Source organism: Catharus ustulatus, chromosome 1, assembly GCF_009819885.2.
Source record: "Catharus ustulatus isolate bCatUst1 chromosome 1, bCatUst1.pri.v2, whole genome shotgun sequence".
Taxonomy (NCBI): Eukaryota; Metazoa; Chordata; class Aves; order Passeriformes; family Turdidae; genus Catharus; species Catharus ustulatus.
This window is the reverse complement of record NC_046221.1, coordinates 164,393,721-164,410,127: the sequence shown is the minus strand read 5'-3', so window position 1 is coordinate 164,410,127 and position 16,407 is coordinate 164,393,721. Positions and strand designations below refer to the sequence as shown.

At 52.1% G+C, this 16,407-nt stretch overlaps 1 protein-coding gene across 1 annotated transcript in view; it reads left to right on the top strand.

Moving 5' to 3' along the window:
- Window positions 1–16,407, top strand: part of CPSF1 (cleavage and polyadenylation specific factor 1) — a 72,380-nt gene that overhangs the window by 36,522 nt on the left and 19,451 nt on the right. Inside the window, exons 20-25 of the mRNA XM_033072442.1 lie at window positions 585–763; window positions 2,635–2,765; window positions 3,471–3,642; window positions 8,881–9,078; window positions 13,999–14,088; window positions 14,174–14,359. Of these exons, the coding sequence (XP_032928333.1) occupies window positions 585–763; window positions 2,635–2,765; window positions 3,471–3,642; window positions 8,881–9,078; window positions 13,999–14,088; window positions 14,174–14,359 (956 nt within the window). The remainder of the gene's footprint in view (window positions 1–584; window positions 764–2,634; window positions 2,766–3,470; window positions 3,643–8,880; window positions 9,079–13,998; window positions 14,089–14,173; window positions 14,360–16,407) is intronic.

Genomic DNA, 16,407 nt, shown 5'->3' with positions numbered 1-16,407 from the left:
ATCGTGCCCTGTGACATTGCTGTGACACTGCTGTGACCCTGGTGACACTGATGTCACATTGCTGTCCCCACAGTGACCCAGCTGCACTTTGTCCCGGTTGATCTGGGCTCTCCCATCGTGCCCTGTGACACTGATGACATTGCTGTGACCCTGGTGACACTGATGTGACATTTGTGTCCCCTCACAGTGACCCAGCTGCACTTTGTCCCTGTTGACCTGGGCTCTCCCATCGTGCCCTGTGACCCTGGTGACACTGATGTGACATTTGTCCCCTCACAGTGACCCAGCTGCACTTTGTCCCCATGGACCTGGGCTCTCCCATCGTGCACTGTGACACTGTGACACTGTAGCACTGATGACATGGCTGTGACACTGATGTGACACTGATGTGACATTGCTGTCCCCACAGTGACCCAGCTGCACTTTGTCCCTGTTGACCTTGGCTCTCCCATCGTGCCCTGTGACACTGATGTGACATTTGTCCCCTCACAGTGACCCAGCTGCACTTTGTCCCCGTGGATCTGGGCTCTCCCATCGTGCACTGTGACCCTGGTGACACTGATGTCATTTGTGTCCCCTCACAGTGACCCAGCTGCACTTTGTCCCGGTGGATCTGGGCTCTCCCATCGTGCACTGCGCCGTGGCCGATCCCTTCGGGGTGCTGCTGAGCGCCGAGGGTCACCTGGCCACCTTCACCCTCAAAGGGGACACCTACGGGGGCCGCGCCCCGCGCCTGGCCCTGCTGCGGCCACCCGTGTCACACGTGAGTGTCACCTGAGTGTCACCTGAGTGTCACCTGAGTGTCCCCTGCCATCCCCAACCCCACCTGGCCACCTTCACCCTCAAAGGGGACACCTACGGGGGCCGCGCCCCGCGCCTGGCCCTGCTGCGGCCACCCGTGTCACACGTGAGTGTCACCTGTGTCCCCAAACCCCCTGAACTGTCCCCAACCCTGCCTGGCGCTGCTGCGGCCACCTGTGTCACATGTGAGTGTCACCTGTGTCACCTGAGTGTCCCCTGCCATCCCCAACCCTGCCCTGCTGCGGCCACCCGTGTCACACGTGAGTGTCACCTGAGTGTCCCCTGAGTGTCCCCTGCCATCCCCAACCCTGCCTGGCCCTGCTGCGGCCACCCGTGTCACATGTGAGTGTCACCTGTGTGTCCCCAACCATCCCCTGCCATCCCCAACCCTGCTGCGGCCGCCTGTGTCACACGTGAGTGTCAGCTGTGTGTCCCTAATGTCCCCAATGTCCCCAGTGTTCCCCGAGTGTCCCCAATGTCCCCAGTGTCCCCTGAGTGTCCCCGTGTCCCTGAGTGTCACCTGAGTGTCCCCAATGTCTCCTGAGTGTCCCAAGTGTCCCCATGTCCCCAGTGTCCCCTGAGTGTCCCCTGAGTGTCCCCAATGTCTCCTGAGTGTCCCCAATGTCCCCAATGTCCCCTGAGTGTCCCCAATGTCCCCAGTGTCCCCTGAGTGTCCCCTGAGTGTCCCCATGTCCCTGAGTGTCCCCTGAGTGTCCCCAGTGTCCCCTGAGTGTCCTCTGAGTGTCCTCTGAGTGTCCCGAGTGTCCCCTGAGTGTCCCCAGTGTTCCCTGAGTGTCCCCAGTGTCCCCAGTATCCCCTGAGTGTCCCCTGAGTGTCCCCTGAGTGTCCCCATGTCCCTGAGTGTCCCCTGAGTGTCCCCAGTGTCCCCTGAGTGTCCTCTGAGTGTCCTCTGAGTGTCCCGAGTGTCCCCTGAGTGTCCCCAGTGTTCCCTGAGTGTCCCCAGTGTCCCCAGTATCCCCTGAGTGTCCCCTGAGTGTCTCCTGAGTGTCCCCAATGTCCCCAGTGTCCCCAATGTCCTCAGTGTCCCCTCAATGTCCCCTCAGTGTCCGCAATGTCCCCTCAGTGTCCCCATGTCCCCACAGCAATCCCGTGTCACCGCGCTGTGCCTGTACCGCGACGTTTCCGGAATGTTCCACAATGTCCCCAATGTCCCCTGAGTGTCCCCTGAGTGTCCCCAATGTCCCCTAATGTCCCCAGTATCCCCAATGTCCCCTCAGTGTCCTCAATGTCCCCAGTGTCCCCATGTCCCCAATGTCCCCGCAGCAATCCCGTGTGACCGCGCTGTGCCTGTACCGCGACGTTTCCGGAATGTTCCACCGTGTCCCCAGTGTCCCCTGAGTGTCCCCAATGTCCCCATGTCCCCAGTGTCCTCAGTGTCCCCTCAATGTCCCCACTGTCCCCCATGTCCCCGCAGCAATCCCATGTCACTGCGCTGTGCCTGTACCGCGACGTTTCTGGAATGTTCCACAATGTCCCCAGTGTCCCCAGTGTCCCCTGAGTGTCCCCAGTGTCCCCTGAGTGTGCCCTGAGTGTCCCCAATGTCTCCTGAGTGTCCCCTGAGTGTCCCCTGAGTGTCCCCAGTGTCCCCAAGGTCCCCTGAGTGTCCCCAGTGTCCCCTGAGTGTGCCCTGAGTGTCCCCAATGTCTCCTGAGTGTCCCCTGAGTGTCCTCAATGTCCCCAGTGTCCCCATGTCCCCGCAGCAATCCCGTGTGACCGCGCTGTGCCTGTACCGCGACGTTTCCGGAATGTTCCACAGTGTCCCCAATGTCCCCAGTGTCCCCTGAGTGTCCCCATGTCCCCATGTCCCCGCAGCAATCCCGTGTGACCGCGCTGTGCCTGTACCGCGACGTTTCCGGAATGTTCACCACCGAGAGCCGCGCCCCCCGCGAGGAGCCCCCGCCCCGCCCCCACGCCGAGGCCGAGACGCTGATCCAGGACCTCAGGTGGGTGCCAGGTGTGCCAGGTGTGCCCAGGTGTCACCAAAATGTCCCCAGGTGTCCCCAGGTGTATCCCAGGTGTATCCCAGGTGTGCCCAGGTGTGGCCCCAGGTGTGCCCCAGGTGTGCCCAGGTGTCACCAAAATGTCCCCAGGTGTCCCCAGCTGTGCCCAGATGTCCCCAGGTGTACCCAGGTGTCCCCAGGTGTGCCCAGGTGTATCCCAGGTGTATCCCAGGTGTATCCCAGGTGTACCCAGGTGTGCCCAGGTGTATCCCAGGTGTGCCCAGGTGTGCCCAGGTGTGCCCAGGTGTATCCCAGGTGTGCCCAGGTGTATCCCAGGTGTATCCCAGGTGTATCCCAGGTGTGCCCAGGTGTATCCCAGGTGTATCCCAGGTGTGCCCAGGTGTACCCAGGTGTATCCCAGGTGTGCCCAGGTGTACCCAGATGTCCCCAGGTGTGTCCTATCCCCATTTCCCGCAGTGACTCCGTGGACGATGAGGAGGAGATGCTCTACGGGGACTGGGGGGGTGTCCCAGGTGTGCCCAGCTGTCCCCAGGTGTCCCCAGCTGTCCCCAGGTGTATCCCAGGTGTATCCCAGGTGTGCCCAGGTGTATCCCAGGTGTCCCCAGGTGTATCCCAGGTGTGTCCCAGGTGTATCCCAGGTGTCCCCAGGTGTCCCCAGGTATATCCCAGGTGTGTCCCACCCCACAGTGACTCTGTTGACGATGAGGAGGAGATGCTCTACGGGGACTCGGGGGGCTCGGGGCGCTCCCCCCCCAAGGAGGAGCCGCGGCGCCCGGGACCCCCCGAGAGAGACCCGGCCCCGCACAGCCCCGAGCCCTCGCACTGGTGTGTGCTGGCCAGGGAGAACGGCAACATGGAGGTACTGGGATGGGACTGGGAGGGACTGGGAGGGACTGGGAGGGACTGGGAGGGGACTGGGAATGGCACTGGTGTGTGCTGGCCAGGGAGAACGGCAACATGGAGGTACTGGGATGGGACTGGGAGGGACTGGGAGGGACTGGGATGGGACTGGGATGGGACTGGGATGGGACTGGGAATGGCACTGGTGTGTGCTGGCCAGGGAGAACGGCAACATGGAGGTACTGGGGGGACTGGGAGGGACTGGGAGGGACTGGGATGGGACTGGGAATGGCACTGGTGTGTGCTGGCCAGGGAGAACGGCAACATGGAGGTACTGGGGCAACTGGGATGGGACTGGGAATGGGACTGGGAGGGACTGGGATGGGACTGGGAGCACTGGGATGGCACTGGATGGCACTGGGGGCACTGGGATGGCACTGGGAGCACTGGGAATGGCACTGGTGTGTGCTGGCCTGGGAGAACGGCAACATGGAGGTACTGGGGCAACTGGGAGCACTGGGATGGCACTGGGAGCACTGGGATGGCACTGGGAGCACTGGGATGGCACTGGGATGGCACTGGGATGGCACTGGTGTGTGCTGGCCTGGGAGAACGGCAACATGGAGGTACTGGGGCAACTGGGAGCACTGGGATGGCACTGGGAGCACTGGGATGGCACTGGGAGCACTGGGATGGCACTGGGATGGCACTGGGAATGGCACTGGTGTGTGCTGGCCAGGGAGAACGGCAACATGGAGGTACTGGGGGGACTGGGAGGGACTGGGAGGGACTGGGAGGGACTGGGATGGGACTGGGAATGGCACTGGTGTGTGCTGGCCAGGGAGAACGGCAACATGGAGGTACTGGGGGGACTGGGAGGGACTGGGAGGGGACTGGGATGGGACTGGGATGGACTGGGATGGACTGGGATGGACTGGGAGGGGACTGGGATGGGACTGGGAGGGACTGGGATGGGACTGGGATGGGACTGGGAATGGCACTGGGATGGGACTGGGATGGGACTGGGAGCAGAATAATTCCTGTTATTGCCGTTATTGATCCCTGTCATTAATCCCCATAATTCCCATTATTCATCCCCATTATTCCCATTATTATTCCCATTATTAATCCCCATTATTAATGCCTGTTATTAATCACCATTATTAATGAACCCCCAGATTTACCAGGTCCCCAAGTGGCGCCTGCTGTTCCCATTATTGATCCCTGTTATTGATCCCCATTATTCCCATTATTAATCCCCATTATTAATCCCTGTTATTAATCACCATTATTAATTAATCCCCCCAGATTTACCAGGTCCCTGAGTGGCGCCTGCTGTTCCCATTATTGATCCCTGTCATTGATCCCCATTATTCCCATTATTGATCCTTGTTATTTATCCCCATTATTCCCGTTATTAATTTCCATTATTCCCCTTATTGATCCCCATTACTCCCATCATTGATTCCCAGTATTCCCATTATTAATCACCATTATTAATCACCATTATTAATCACCATTATTAATTAATCCCAGATTTACCATGTCCCCAAGTGACACTTGGTGTTCCCATTATTGATCCCTGTTATTGATCCCTGTCATTGATCCCCATTACTCCTGTTATTGATCCCCATTATTCCTGTTATTAACTCCCATTATTAATCCCCATTATTAATTAATCTCCAGATTTACCAGGTCCCCAAGTGGCATCTGCTGTTCCCATTATTGATCCTTGTTATTGATCCCCATTATTAATCGCTGTTATTAATCCCCATTATTCCCGTTATTAACCCCTGTTATTAATCCCCATTATTAATCACCATTATTAATTAATTAATTCCACACCAGATTTACCAAGTCCCCAAGTGGTGCTTGCTGTTGCCATTACTGATCCCTGTCATAGATTCCCATTATTGATCCCTGTCATAGATTCCCATTATTCCCATTATTGATCCCCATTACTCCCATTATCAATTCCTATTATTCCCATTATTAATCCCATTATTAATGACTATTTTAAATTAATCCCCCCTGATTTACCAAGTCCCCGAGTGGCACCTGCTGTTCCCATTATTGATCCATGTCATTAATAACCAATATTCCTGTTATTGATCCCTATAATTCCCATTATTAATCCCCATAATTCCTGTTATTAGTTCCCATTATTAATCCCCATTATTAATCACCATTATCAATTAATTACTCCCAGATTTACCAAGTCCCCGAGTGGTGCCTGCTGTTCTCACTATTGATCCCTGTTATTGATCTCTGTTATTGATCCCTATAATTCCCATTATTGATCCCCGTTACTTCTGTTACTAATTCCCATAATTCCCATTATTAATCCTCATTATTCCTGTCATTAATTACTATTATTCCCATTATTGATCCCCATTATTCTCATCATTAATTCCTATTATTCCTATTATTAATCCCCATTACTCCCATTATTAATCCGTATTAATCCTGTCATTAATTACTATTATTCCCATTATTAATTCCCATTATTCCCATTACTGATCTCCATTATTTCCATTATTAATCCCCATTATTAATCAGCATTATTAATGACCATTATTAATTGATCTCCAGATTTACCAAGTCCCTGAGTGGCGCCTGCTGTTCCCATTATTGATCCCTGTTATTGATCCCGGTTATTGATCCCCATTATTGATCCCCATTATTGCCATTATTAATCTCCATTATTCTGATTATTAACCCCCATTATTAACGACCATTATTAATTAATTAATTATTACATCCCCAGATCTACCAAGTCCCCGAGTGGCACCTGCTGTTCCCATTATTGATCCTTGTCATTAATAACCAATATTCCCATTATTGATCCCTACAATTCCCATTATCAATCCCCATTATTCCCGTTATTAATCCCATTATTAATCACTATTATTAATCCCATTATTAATCCCCATTATTAATGACCATTATTAATTAATCCCCGCAGATTTACCAGGTCCCCGAGTGGCCACTGCTGATCCCTGTCATTGATCCCTGTCATTGATCCCCATTATTCCCATTATTGCCATTATCGATCCCCATTATTCTGGTTATTAATCTCTGTTATTCCCGTTATTAATTCCTATTATTAATCCACATTATTAATTAATTAATTACCCCCAGATTTACCATGTCCCCGAGTGGTGCCTGCTGTTCCCATTATTGATCCTTGTTATTAATAACCAATATTCACATTATTGATCCCTATAATTGCCAGTATTAATCCCCGTTATTAATCCCTATTATTAATGACCATTATTAATGAATTAATTAATTATTAAATCCCCAGATCTACCAGGTCCCCGAGTGGCGCCTGCTGTTCCCATTATTGATCCTTGTCATTAATAACCATTATTGATCTGTGTCATTGATCCCTGTCATTGATCCCTGTTATTGATCCCTGTTATTGATCCCTATAAGTCCCATTATTGATCCCCATTACTCCCGTCATTAATTCCCCTAATTCCCATTATTAATCCCATTATTAATCCCATTATTAATCCCATTATTAATGACCATTATTAATTAATTGCCCCAGATTTACCAAGTCCCCGAGTGGCAACTGCTGTTCCCATTATTGATCCTTGTCATTAATAACCAATATTCCCATTATTGATCCCTACAATTCCCATTATCAATCCCCATTATTCCCGTTATTAATCCCATTATTAATCACTATTATTAATCCCATTATTAATCCCCATTATTAATGACCATTATTAATTAATCCCCGCAGATTTACCAGGTCCCCGAGTGGCCACTGCTGATCCCTGTCATTGATCCCTGTCATTGATCCCCATTATTCCCATTATTGCCATTATCGATCCCCATTATTCTGGTTATTAATCTCTGTTATTCCCATTATTAATTCCTATTATTAATCCACATTATTAATTAATTAATTACCCCCAGATTTACCATGTCCCCGAGTGGCGCCTGCTGTTCCCATTATTGATCCCTGTTATTGATCCCCATTATTCCCATTATTGATCCCCATTACTCCTGTTATTAATCCCCATTATTCCTGTCATTAATTGTCATTATTCCCATTATTAATCCACATCATTCCCATTATTAATACCCAATATTCCCATTAATCTCCATTATTCCCATTATTGATTCCCATTATTCCCATCATTAATTCCCATTATTCCTATTATTAATCCCCATTATTCCTATCATTAATTACTATTATTCCAATTATTAATTCCCATTATTCTCAATGTTAATTCCCATTATTCCCATTATTAATCCCCATTATTCCTGTTATTAATCCCCATAATTCCCATTATTAATTCCCATTATTAATTCCCATTATTAATTCCCATTACTCCCATTATCAATCCCTGTTATTCCCATTATTAATTCCCATTATTAATAGCCGTTATTAATTAATTAATTCCACCCCAGATCTACCAAGTCCCCGAGTGGTGCCTGCTGTTCCCATTATTGATCCCTGTCATTGATCCCTGTAATTCCCATTATTGATCCCCATTACTCCCGTCATTAATTCCCATAATTCCCATTATTAATCTCATTATTAATGGCCATTATTAATTAATTAATTAATCCCAGATCTACCAAGTCCCCAAGTGGCACGTGCTGTTCCCATTATTGATCACTGTTATTGATCCCCATTATTGATCCCAGTTATTGATCTTCATTATTGCCATTATTAATCCCCATTATTCCCATTATTAATCACCATTATCAATTAATTACTCCCAGATTTACGAAGTCCCCGAGTGGTGCCTGCTGTTCCCATTATTGATCCCTGTCATTGGTCCCTGTTATTACCATTATTGATCCCCATTACTCCCATTATTAATTCCCATTATTCCCATTATTAATCACCATTATTAAGCACCATTATTAATTAATCCCCCCAGATCTACCAGGTCCTCGAGTGGCACCTGCTGTTCCCATTATTGATCCCTGTTATTGATGCCCATTATTCCCATTATTAATCCCCGTTATTCCCATTATTAATCCCCATTATTAATTAATCCCCAGATTTACCAGGTCCCCAAGTGGCACCTGCTGTTCCCATTATTGATCCCTGTTATTGATCCCCATTATTGATCCATGTTATTGATCCCCATTATTGATCCCTGTTATTGATCCCCATTATTGATCCATGTTATTGATCCCCATTATTCCCATTATTAATCTCTGTTATTCCCATTATTAACCCCCATTATTAATCCCATTATTAATGAATTAATTATTCAATCCCCAGATCTACCAGGTCCCCGAGTGGCGCCTGGTGTTCCTGGTGAAGAACTTCCCGGTGGGGCAGCGCGTGTTGGTTGATTCGTCCTTCGGGCAACCCCCGGCTGAGCCGCGCAAGGACGAGAGGGGCGAGAGGGAACTGCCCCACGTGAGGGAGCTGCTGCTGGTGGGGCTGGGCCGGGCCCAGAGCCGCCCCTTCCTGCTGGTAACCCAAACTGGGCAAACTGGGAGCACTGGGATGGCACTGGGATGGCACTGGGATGGCACTGGGATGGCACTGGGAGCACTGGGAACTGCCCCACATGAGAGAGCTGCTGCTGGTGGGGCTGGGCCGGGCCCAGAGCCGCCCCTTCCTGCTGGTAACCCAAACTGGGCAAACTGGGAGCACTGGGATGGCACTGGGATGGCACTGGGATGGCACTGGGATGGCACTGGGATGGCACTGGGAACTGCCCCACGTGAGAGAGCTGCTGCTGGTGGGGCTGGGCCGGGCCCAGAGCCGCCCCTTCCTGCTGGTAACCCAAACTGGGCAAACTGGGAGCACTGGGATGGACTGGGATGGCACTGGGATGGCACTGGGATGGCACTGGGATGGCACTGGGAGCACTGGGATGGCACTGGGATGGCACTGGGATGGCACTGGGATGGCACTGGGAGCACTGGGATGGCACTGGGATGGCACTGGGATGGCACTGGGATGGCACTGGGAGCACTGGGATGGCACTGGGATGGCACTGGGATGGCACTGGGATGGCACTGGGAGCACTGGGATGGCACTGGGAGCACTGGGATGGCACTGGGATGGCACTGGGAGCACTGGGAACTGCCCCACGTGAGGGAGCTGCTGCTGGTGGGGCTGGGCCGGGCCCAGAGCCGCCCCTTCCTGCTGGTAACCCAAACTGGGCAAACTGGGAGCACTGGGATGGCACTGGGATGGCACTGGGAGCACTGGGATGGCACTGGGATGGCACTGGGATGGCACTGGGATGGCACTGGGATGGCACTGGGATGGCACTGGGAGCACTGGGAACTGCCCCACGTGAGAGAGCTGCTGCTGGTGGGGCTGGGCCGGGCCCAGAGCCGCCCCTTCCTGCTGGTAACCCAAACTGGGCAAACTGGGAGCACTGGGATGGCACTGGGATGGCACTGGGATGGCACTGGGATGGCACTGGGAGCACTGGGATGGCACTGGGATGGCACTGGGATGGCACTGGGAGCACTGGGATGGCACTGGGAGCACTGGGATGGCACTGGGATGGCACTGGGAGCACTGGGATGGCACTGGGAGCACTGGGATGGCACTGGGAGCACTGGGATGGACTGGGATGGCACTGGGAGCACTGGGATGGCACTGGGATGGCACTGGGATGGCACTGGGATGGCACTGGGATGGCACTGGGAGCACTGGGAACTGCCCCACGTGAGGGAGCTGCTGCTGGTGGGGCTGGGCCGGGCCCAGAGCCGCCCCTTCCTGCTGGTAACCCAAACTGGGCAAACTGGGAGCACTGGGATGGACTGGGATGGCACTGGGATGGCACTGGGATGGCACTGGGAGCACTGGGATGGCACTGGGATGGCACTGGGATGGCACTGGGAGCACTGGGATGGCACTGGGATGGCACTGGGATGGCACTGGGATGGCACTGGGAGCACTGGGATGGCACTGGGAGCACTGGGATGGCACTGGGAGCACTGGGATGGCACTGGGAGCACTGGGAATGAATTTTTGAATCCTCAGGTGTATTTTTTAGGTTCCCAGGTATATTTTTTGAATCCCCAGGTGTATTTTTGGGGTTCTCCGATCCATTTTTGGCTCCCCAGGTGTATTTTTTAGCTGCCCAGGTGTATTTTTTCAGTTCCCAGGTGTATTTTTGGGGTCCCCAGGTGTATTTTTTGAATCCCCAGGTGTATTTTTAAATCCCCAGGTGTATTTTTAGGTTCCCAGGTGTATTTTTGGGGCTCCCCAGGTGTATCTCTGAGTCCCCAGGTGTATTTTTGCATCCCCAGGTGTATTTTTGGGTTCCCTGACCCATTTTTGCCCCCCCAGGCGCACGTGGAGCAGGAGCTGCTCCTGTACCAGATGTATTTTTCAGTTCCCAGGTGTATTTTTGGGTTCCCTGGCCCATTTTTGGCTCTCCAGGTGCATTTTTTAGCTCCCCAGGTGTATTTTTTCTGTCCCCAGGTGTATTTCTGGGCTCCCCAGGTGTATTTTTTAGCTCCCCAGGTATATATTTTAACTCCCCAGGTGTATTTTTGTCTCCCAGGTGCACATGGAGCAGGAGCTGCTCCTGTACCAGGTGTAGTTTTGAGTTCCCAGGTGTATTTTTGCATTCCCAGATGTATTTTTTCAGTTCCCAGGTGTATTTTATGGGTTCCCAGGAGTATTTTTAACTCCCCAGGTGTATTTTCTGTGCCCCCAGGTGCACGTGGAGCAGGAACTGCTCCTGTACAAGGCCATTGGGGTTCCCAGGTGTATTTTTTAGCTCCCCAGGTGTATTTTTCAGTTCCCAGGTGTATTTTTGGGCTCCCCAGGTGTATTTTTCATGTTCCCAGGTGCATTAGAGGTGTGTGGGATGGATTTTGCAGTTCCCAGGTGTATTTTTGGAGTTCCCAGGTGTATTTTTGGGGTTCCCTGATCCATTTTTAAATCCCCAGGTGTATTTTTGGGGTTCCCAGGTGTATTTTTTAGCTCCCCAGGTGTATGTTTTCAGTCCCCAGGTGTATTTCTGAATCCCCAGGTGTATTTTTTAGCTTCCCAGGTGTATTTTTGGAGTTCCCAGGTGTATTTTTGGAGTTCCCAGGTGTATTTTTTCAGTCCCCAGGTGTATTTTTTAGGTTCTCTGACCCATTTCTGAATCCCCAGGTGTGTTTTTTATCCCCCCAGGTGCACGTGGAGCAGGAGCTGCTCCTGTACGAGGCCTTTGGGGTTCTGGGATGGATTTGAGGGTGGATTTGGGTGTCCCCAGGTGTATTTTTGGGGTTCCCTGACCCATTTTTCAATCCCCAGGTGTATTTTTAGGGTTCCCAGGTGTATTTTTTAACTCCCCAGGTGTATTTTTAACTCCCCAGGTGTATTTTTTATCCCCCCAGGTGCACGTGGAGCAGGAGCTGCTCCTGTACGAGGCCTTTGGGGTTCTGGGATGGATTTGGGAGTGGATTTTGGGGTTCCCAGGTGTATTTTTTAGCTCAGATTTGGGGTTCCCTGACCTATTTTTGGCTCCCCAGGTGTATTTTGGGGTTCCCAGATGTGTTTTTTAGCTCCCCAGGTGTATTTTTGGTGTCCCCAGGTGTATTTTTGGTGTTCCCAGGTGTATTTTTTAGCTCCCCAGGTGCATTTTTAAATCCCCCGGTGTATTTTTGCCCCCCCAGGTGCACGTGGAGCAGGAGCTGCTCCTGTACCAGGAGTATTTTTGCATTCCCAGGTTTATTTTTCTGTTCCCAGGTGTATCCCAGGTATATTTTTGGGGTCCCCAGATGTATTTTTTCAGTTCCCAGGTGTATGTTTGGGCTCCCCAGGTGTATTTTTGGGATTCCCAGGTGTATTTTTGGGCTCCCCAGGTGTATTTTTGGGGTTCCTTGACCCATTTTTGAATCCCCAGGTGTATTTTTGCATTCCCAGGTTTATTTTTCAGTTCCCAGATGTATCCCAGGTGTATTTTTGGGGTTCCCAGGTATATTTTTAGCTCCCCAGGTATATTTTTAGCTCCCCAGGTGTATTTTTGCCCCCCCAGGTGCACGTGGAGCAGGAGCTGCTCCTGTATCAGGTGTAACTTGGCTCTCCAGGTGTATTTTTTAACTCCCCAGGTGTATTTTTGGTGTTCCCTGACCCATTTTTGGCTCTCCAGGTGTATTTTTAGTTCCCCAGGTGTATTTTTGGTTTCCCAGGTGTATTTTTTAGGTTCCCCTGTGTATTTTTTAGGGTTCCCTGACCCATTTTTGAATCCCCAGGTGTATTTTCTGTCCCCAGGTGTATTTTTGGGGTTCCCCAGGTGTATTTTTGGGTCTCCCTGACCCATTTTTGTCCCCCCAGGTGCACGTGGAGCAGGGGCTACTCCTGTCCCAGGTGTATTTTTCAGTTCCCAGGTGCATTTTTGGTGTTCCCTGACCCATTTTTTGAATCCCTAGGTGTATTTTTGGGGGTTCCCTGACCCGTTTTTGGCTCTCCAGGTGTATTTATTAGCTCCCCAGGTGTATTTTTGGGGTTCCTTGATCCATTTTTTAATTCCCAGGTGTATTTTTGGGCTCCCCAGGTGTATTTTTTAGCTCTCCAGGTGTATTTTTAATTCCCCAGGTGTATTTTTTCAGTTCCCAGGTGTATTTTTCAGTCCCCAGGTATATTTTTTAGCTCCCCAGGTGTATTTTTAACTCCCCAGGTGTATTTTTGCCCCCCCAGGTGCACGTGGAGCAGGAGCTGCTCCTGTACGAGGTGTATTTTTTCAGTCCCCAGGTGTATTTTTTAGCTCCCCAGGTGTGTTTTTTGAATCCCCAGGTGGATTTTTGGGGTTCCCAGGTGTATATTTTCAGTCCCCAGGTGTATTTTTGGGCTACCCAGGTGTGTTTTTGGGGTTCCCTGACCCATTTTTTGCTCCCCAGGTGTATTTTTGCATTCCCAGGTGTATTTTTGAATCCCCAGGTGTATTTTTGAATCCCCAGGTGTATTTTTGAATCCCCAGGTGTATTTTTGAATCCCCAGGTGTATTTTTTCAGTTCCCAGGTGTATTTTTGGGGTTCCCAGGTATATTTTTTAACTCCCCAGGTATATTTTTAACTCCCCAGGTGTATTTTTAGGGTTCCCAGGTGTATTTTTTAGCTCCCCAGGTGTATTTTTAATTCCCCAGGTGTATTTTTCAGTCCCCAGGTGTATTTTTTAAATCCCCAGGTGTATTTTTGGGGTTCCCAGGTATATTTTTTAGCTCCCCAGGTGTATTTTTAACTCCCCAGGTGCAATTTTTAACTCCCCAGGTATATTTTTGCCCCCCCAGGTGCACGTGGAGCAGGAGCTGCTCCTGTACGAGGCCTTTGGGGTTCTGGGATGGATCTGGGGGTGGATTTGGGTGTCCCCAGGTGTATTTTTTAGCTCCCCAGGTATATTTTTAACTCCCCAGGTATATTTTTATCCCCCCAGGTGCACGTGGAGCAGGAGCTGCTCCTGTACGAGGCCTTTGCCCACGACTCCCAGCTGGGCCAGAGCAACCTCAAGGTTCGCTTCCGCAAGGTGAGATCGGGGACGGATCCCAGAGGGAATTTTGGGATTCCCAACCCCCCTGTGACCCCCCCTGGATGTCCCTGTGTCCCCCCAGGTGCCCCACGGGATCAATTTCCGGGAGAAGAAGGCGAAGCCGTCGCGGAAGAAGCCGGAAGGGCCCGGGGGAGCTCCCGGGGGGGCTCCGGGGGGAGCGCAGGGAGGGACTCCCGAGGAACCAGCGGGACCCCGGGGCCGTGTGGCGCGGTTCAGGCACTTCCAGGATATCTATGGGTACTCTGGGGTGAGTGGGGGGCACCCCAAAAACAGACAGGGACCCCAAAACCTGCTGGGGACCCCAAAAATGGGCAGGGATCCCAAATCTCTGGGGGGGAAATCCCAAATCTCTGGGGGGAAAATCCCAAATCTCTGGGGGTCGTGTGGCGCGGTTCAGGCACTTCCAGGATATCTGTGGGTACTCTGGGGTGAGTGAGGGGGCACCCCAAAACCTGCTGGGGACCCTAAAAACAGACAGGGACCCCAAATCTATAGGGGGTCTTTGGGGCGACCCCAAAATCCTGCAGGGACCCCAAATCTGGGGAGGATCTGGGCAGGGACCCCAAATCTCTGGGGGAAATCCCAAATCCATGGGGGAGAACCCCTGAAACCGAGCAGGGACCCCAAATCCTGCCAGGGACCCCAAACCTGGGCAGGGACCCCAAATCTCTGGGGGAAATCTGAAATCCATGGGGGAGAACCCCTGAAACTGAGCAGAGACCCCAAAACCAGACAGGGACCCCAAATCCATGGGGGGAGACCTGGGGGGCACCCCAAAACCTGCTGGGACCCCAAATCTGGGCAGGGACCCCCAAATCTCTCGGGGAAATCTGAAATCCATGGGGGAGAACCCCTGAAACCAAGCAGAGACCCCAAAACCAGACAGGGACCCCAAAACCTGGACAGGAACCCCAAAAACAGGCAGGGACCCCAAAAACGGGCAGGGACCCCAAAACCTGCCTGGGACCCCAAAACTGAGCAGAGACCCCAAAACCAGGCATGGACCCCAAAAACAGACAGGGACCCCAAAACTGGCTGGGAACCCCAAAAATAGGCAGGGACCCCAAATCTGGGCAGGGACCCCAAAACCAGGCAGGGACCCCAAAACCTGGGGGGGATCTGGGCAGGGACCCCAAACCTGGGCAAGGACCCCAAATCTCTGGGGGAAATCTGAAATCCATGGGGGAGAACCCCTGAAACCGAGTGGAGACCCCAAAACCTGCCTGGGACCCCAAATCTGGGCTGGGATCCCGAATCTGGGGGGGAAATCCCAAATCTCTGGAGGGGAAATCCCAAATCTCTGGGGACCCCGGGGCCGTGTGGCGCGGTTCAGGCACTTCCAGGATATCTATGGGTACTCTGGGGTGAGTGGGGGGCACCCCAAAACCTGCTGGGACCCCAAAAACAAACAGGGACCCCAAATCTATAGGGGGGGTATCTGGGCAGGGACCCCAAATCTCTGGGGGAAATCCTAAATCCATGGGGGAGAACCCCTGAAACCGAGCAGGGACCCCAAATCTGGGCAGGGACCCCAAAACCTGAGCAGGGACCCCCAAATCTCTGGGGGAAATCTGAAATCCATGGGGGAGAACCCCTGAAATTGAGCAGAGACCCCAAAACCTGCCTGGGACCCCAGATCTATAGGGGGAGAGCTGGGCAGGGACCCCAAATCTGAGCAGGGACCCCAAATCTACAGCCAGGGACCCCAAATCTATTGGAGGAATCCTAAATCTATGATGGGGACCCCAAATCTATAGGGGGTCTTTGGGGTGACCCCAAAATCCTGCAGGGACCCCAAAAACAGACAGGGACCCCAAATCTGGGCAGGGATCCCAAATCTGGGGGGGAAATCCCAAATCTCTGGGGGGGAAATCCCAAATCTGGGGGGGATCTGGGCAGGGACCCCAAATCTCTGGGGGAGATCCTAAATCCATGGGGGAGAACCCCTGAAATTGAGCAGAGACCCCAAATCTGGGCAGAGACCCCAAAACCTGCTGGGGACCCCAAAAACAGACAGGGACCCCAAAAACAGACAGGGACCCCAAAAACGGGCAGGGACCCCAAAACCTGCCTGGGACCCCAAAACTGAGCAGAGACCCCAAAACCAGGCATGGACCCCAAAAACAGACAGGAACCCCAAATCTGGGGGGATCTGGGCAGGGACCCCAAACCTGGGCAAGGACCCCAAATCTCTGGGGGAAATCTGAAATCCATGGGGTAGAACCCCTCAAACCAAGCAGAGACCCCAAAACTTTCCAGGGACCCCAAAACCTTCTAGGGACCCCAAATCTGGGG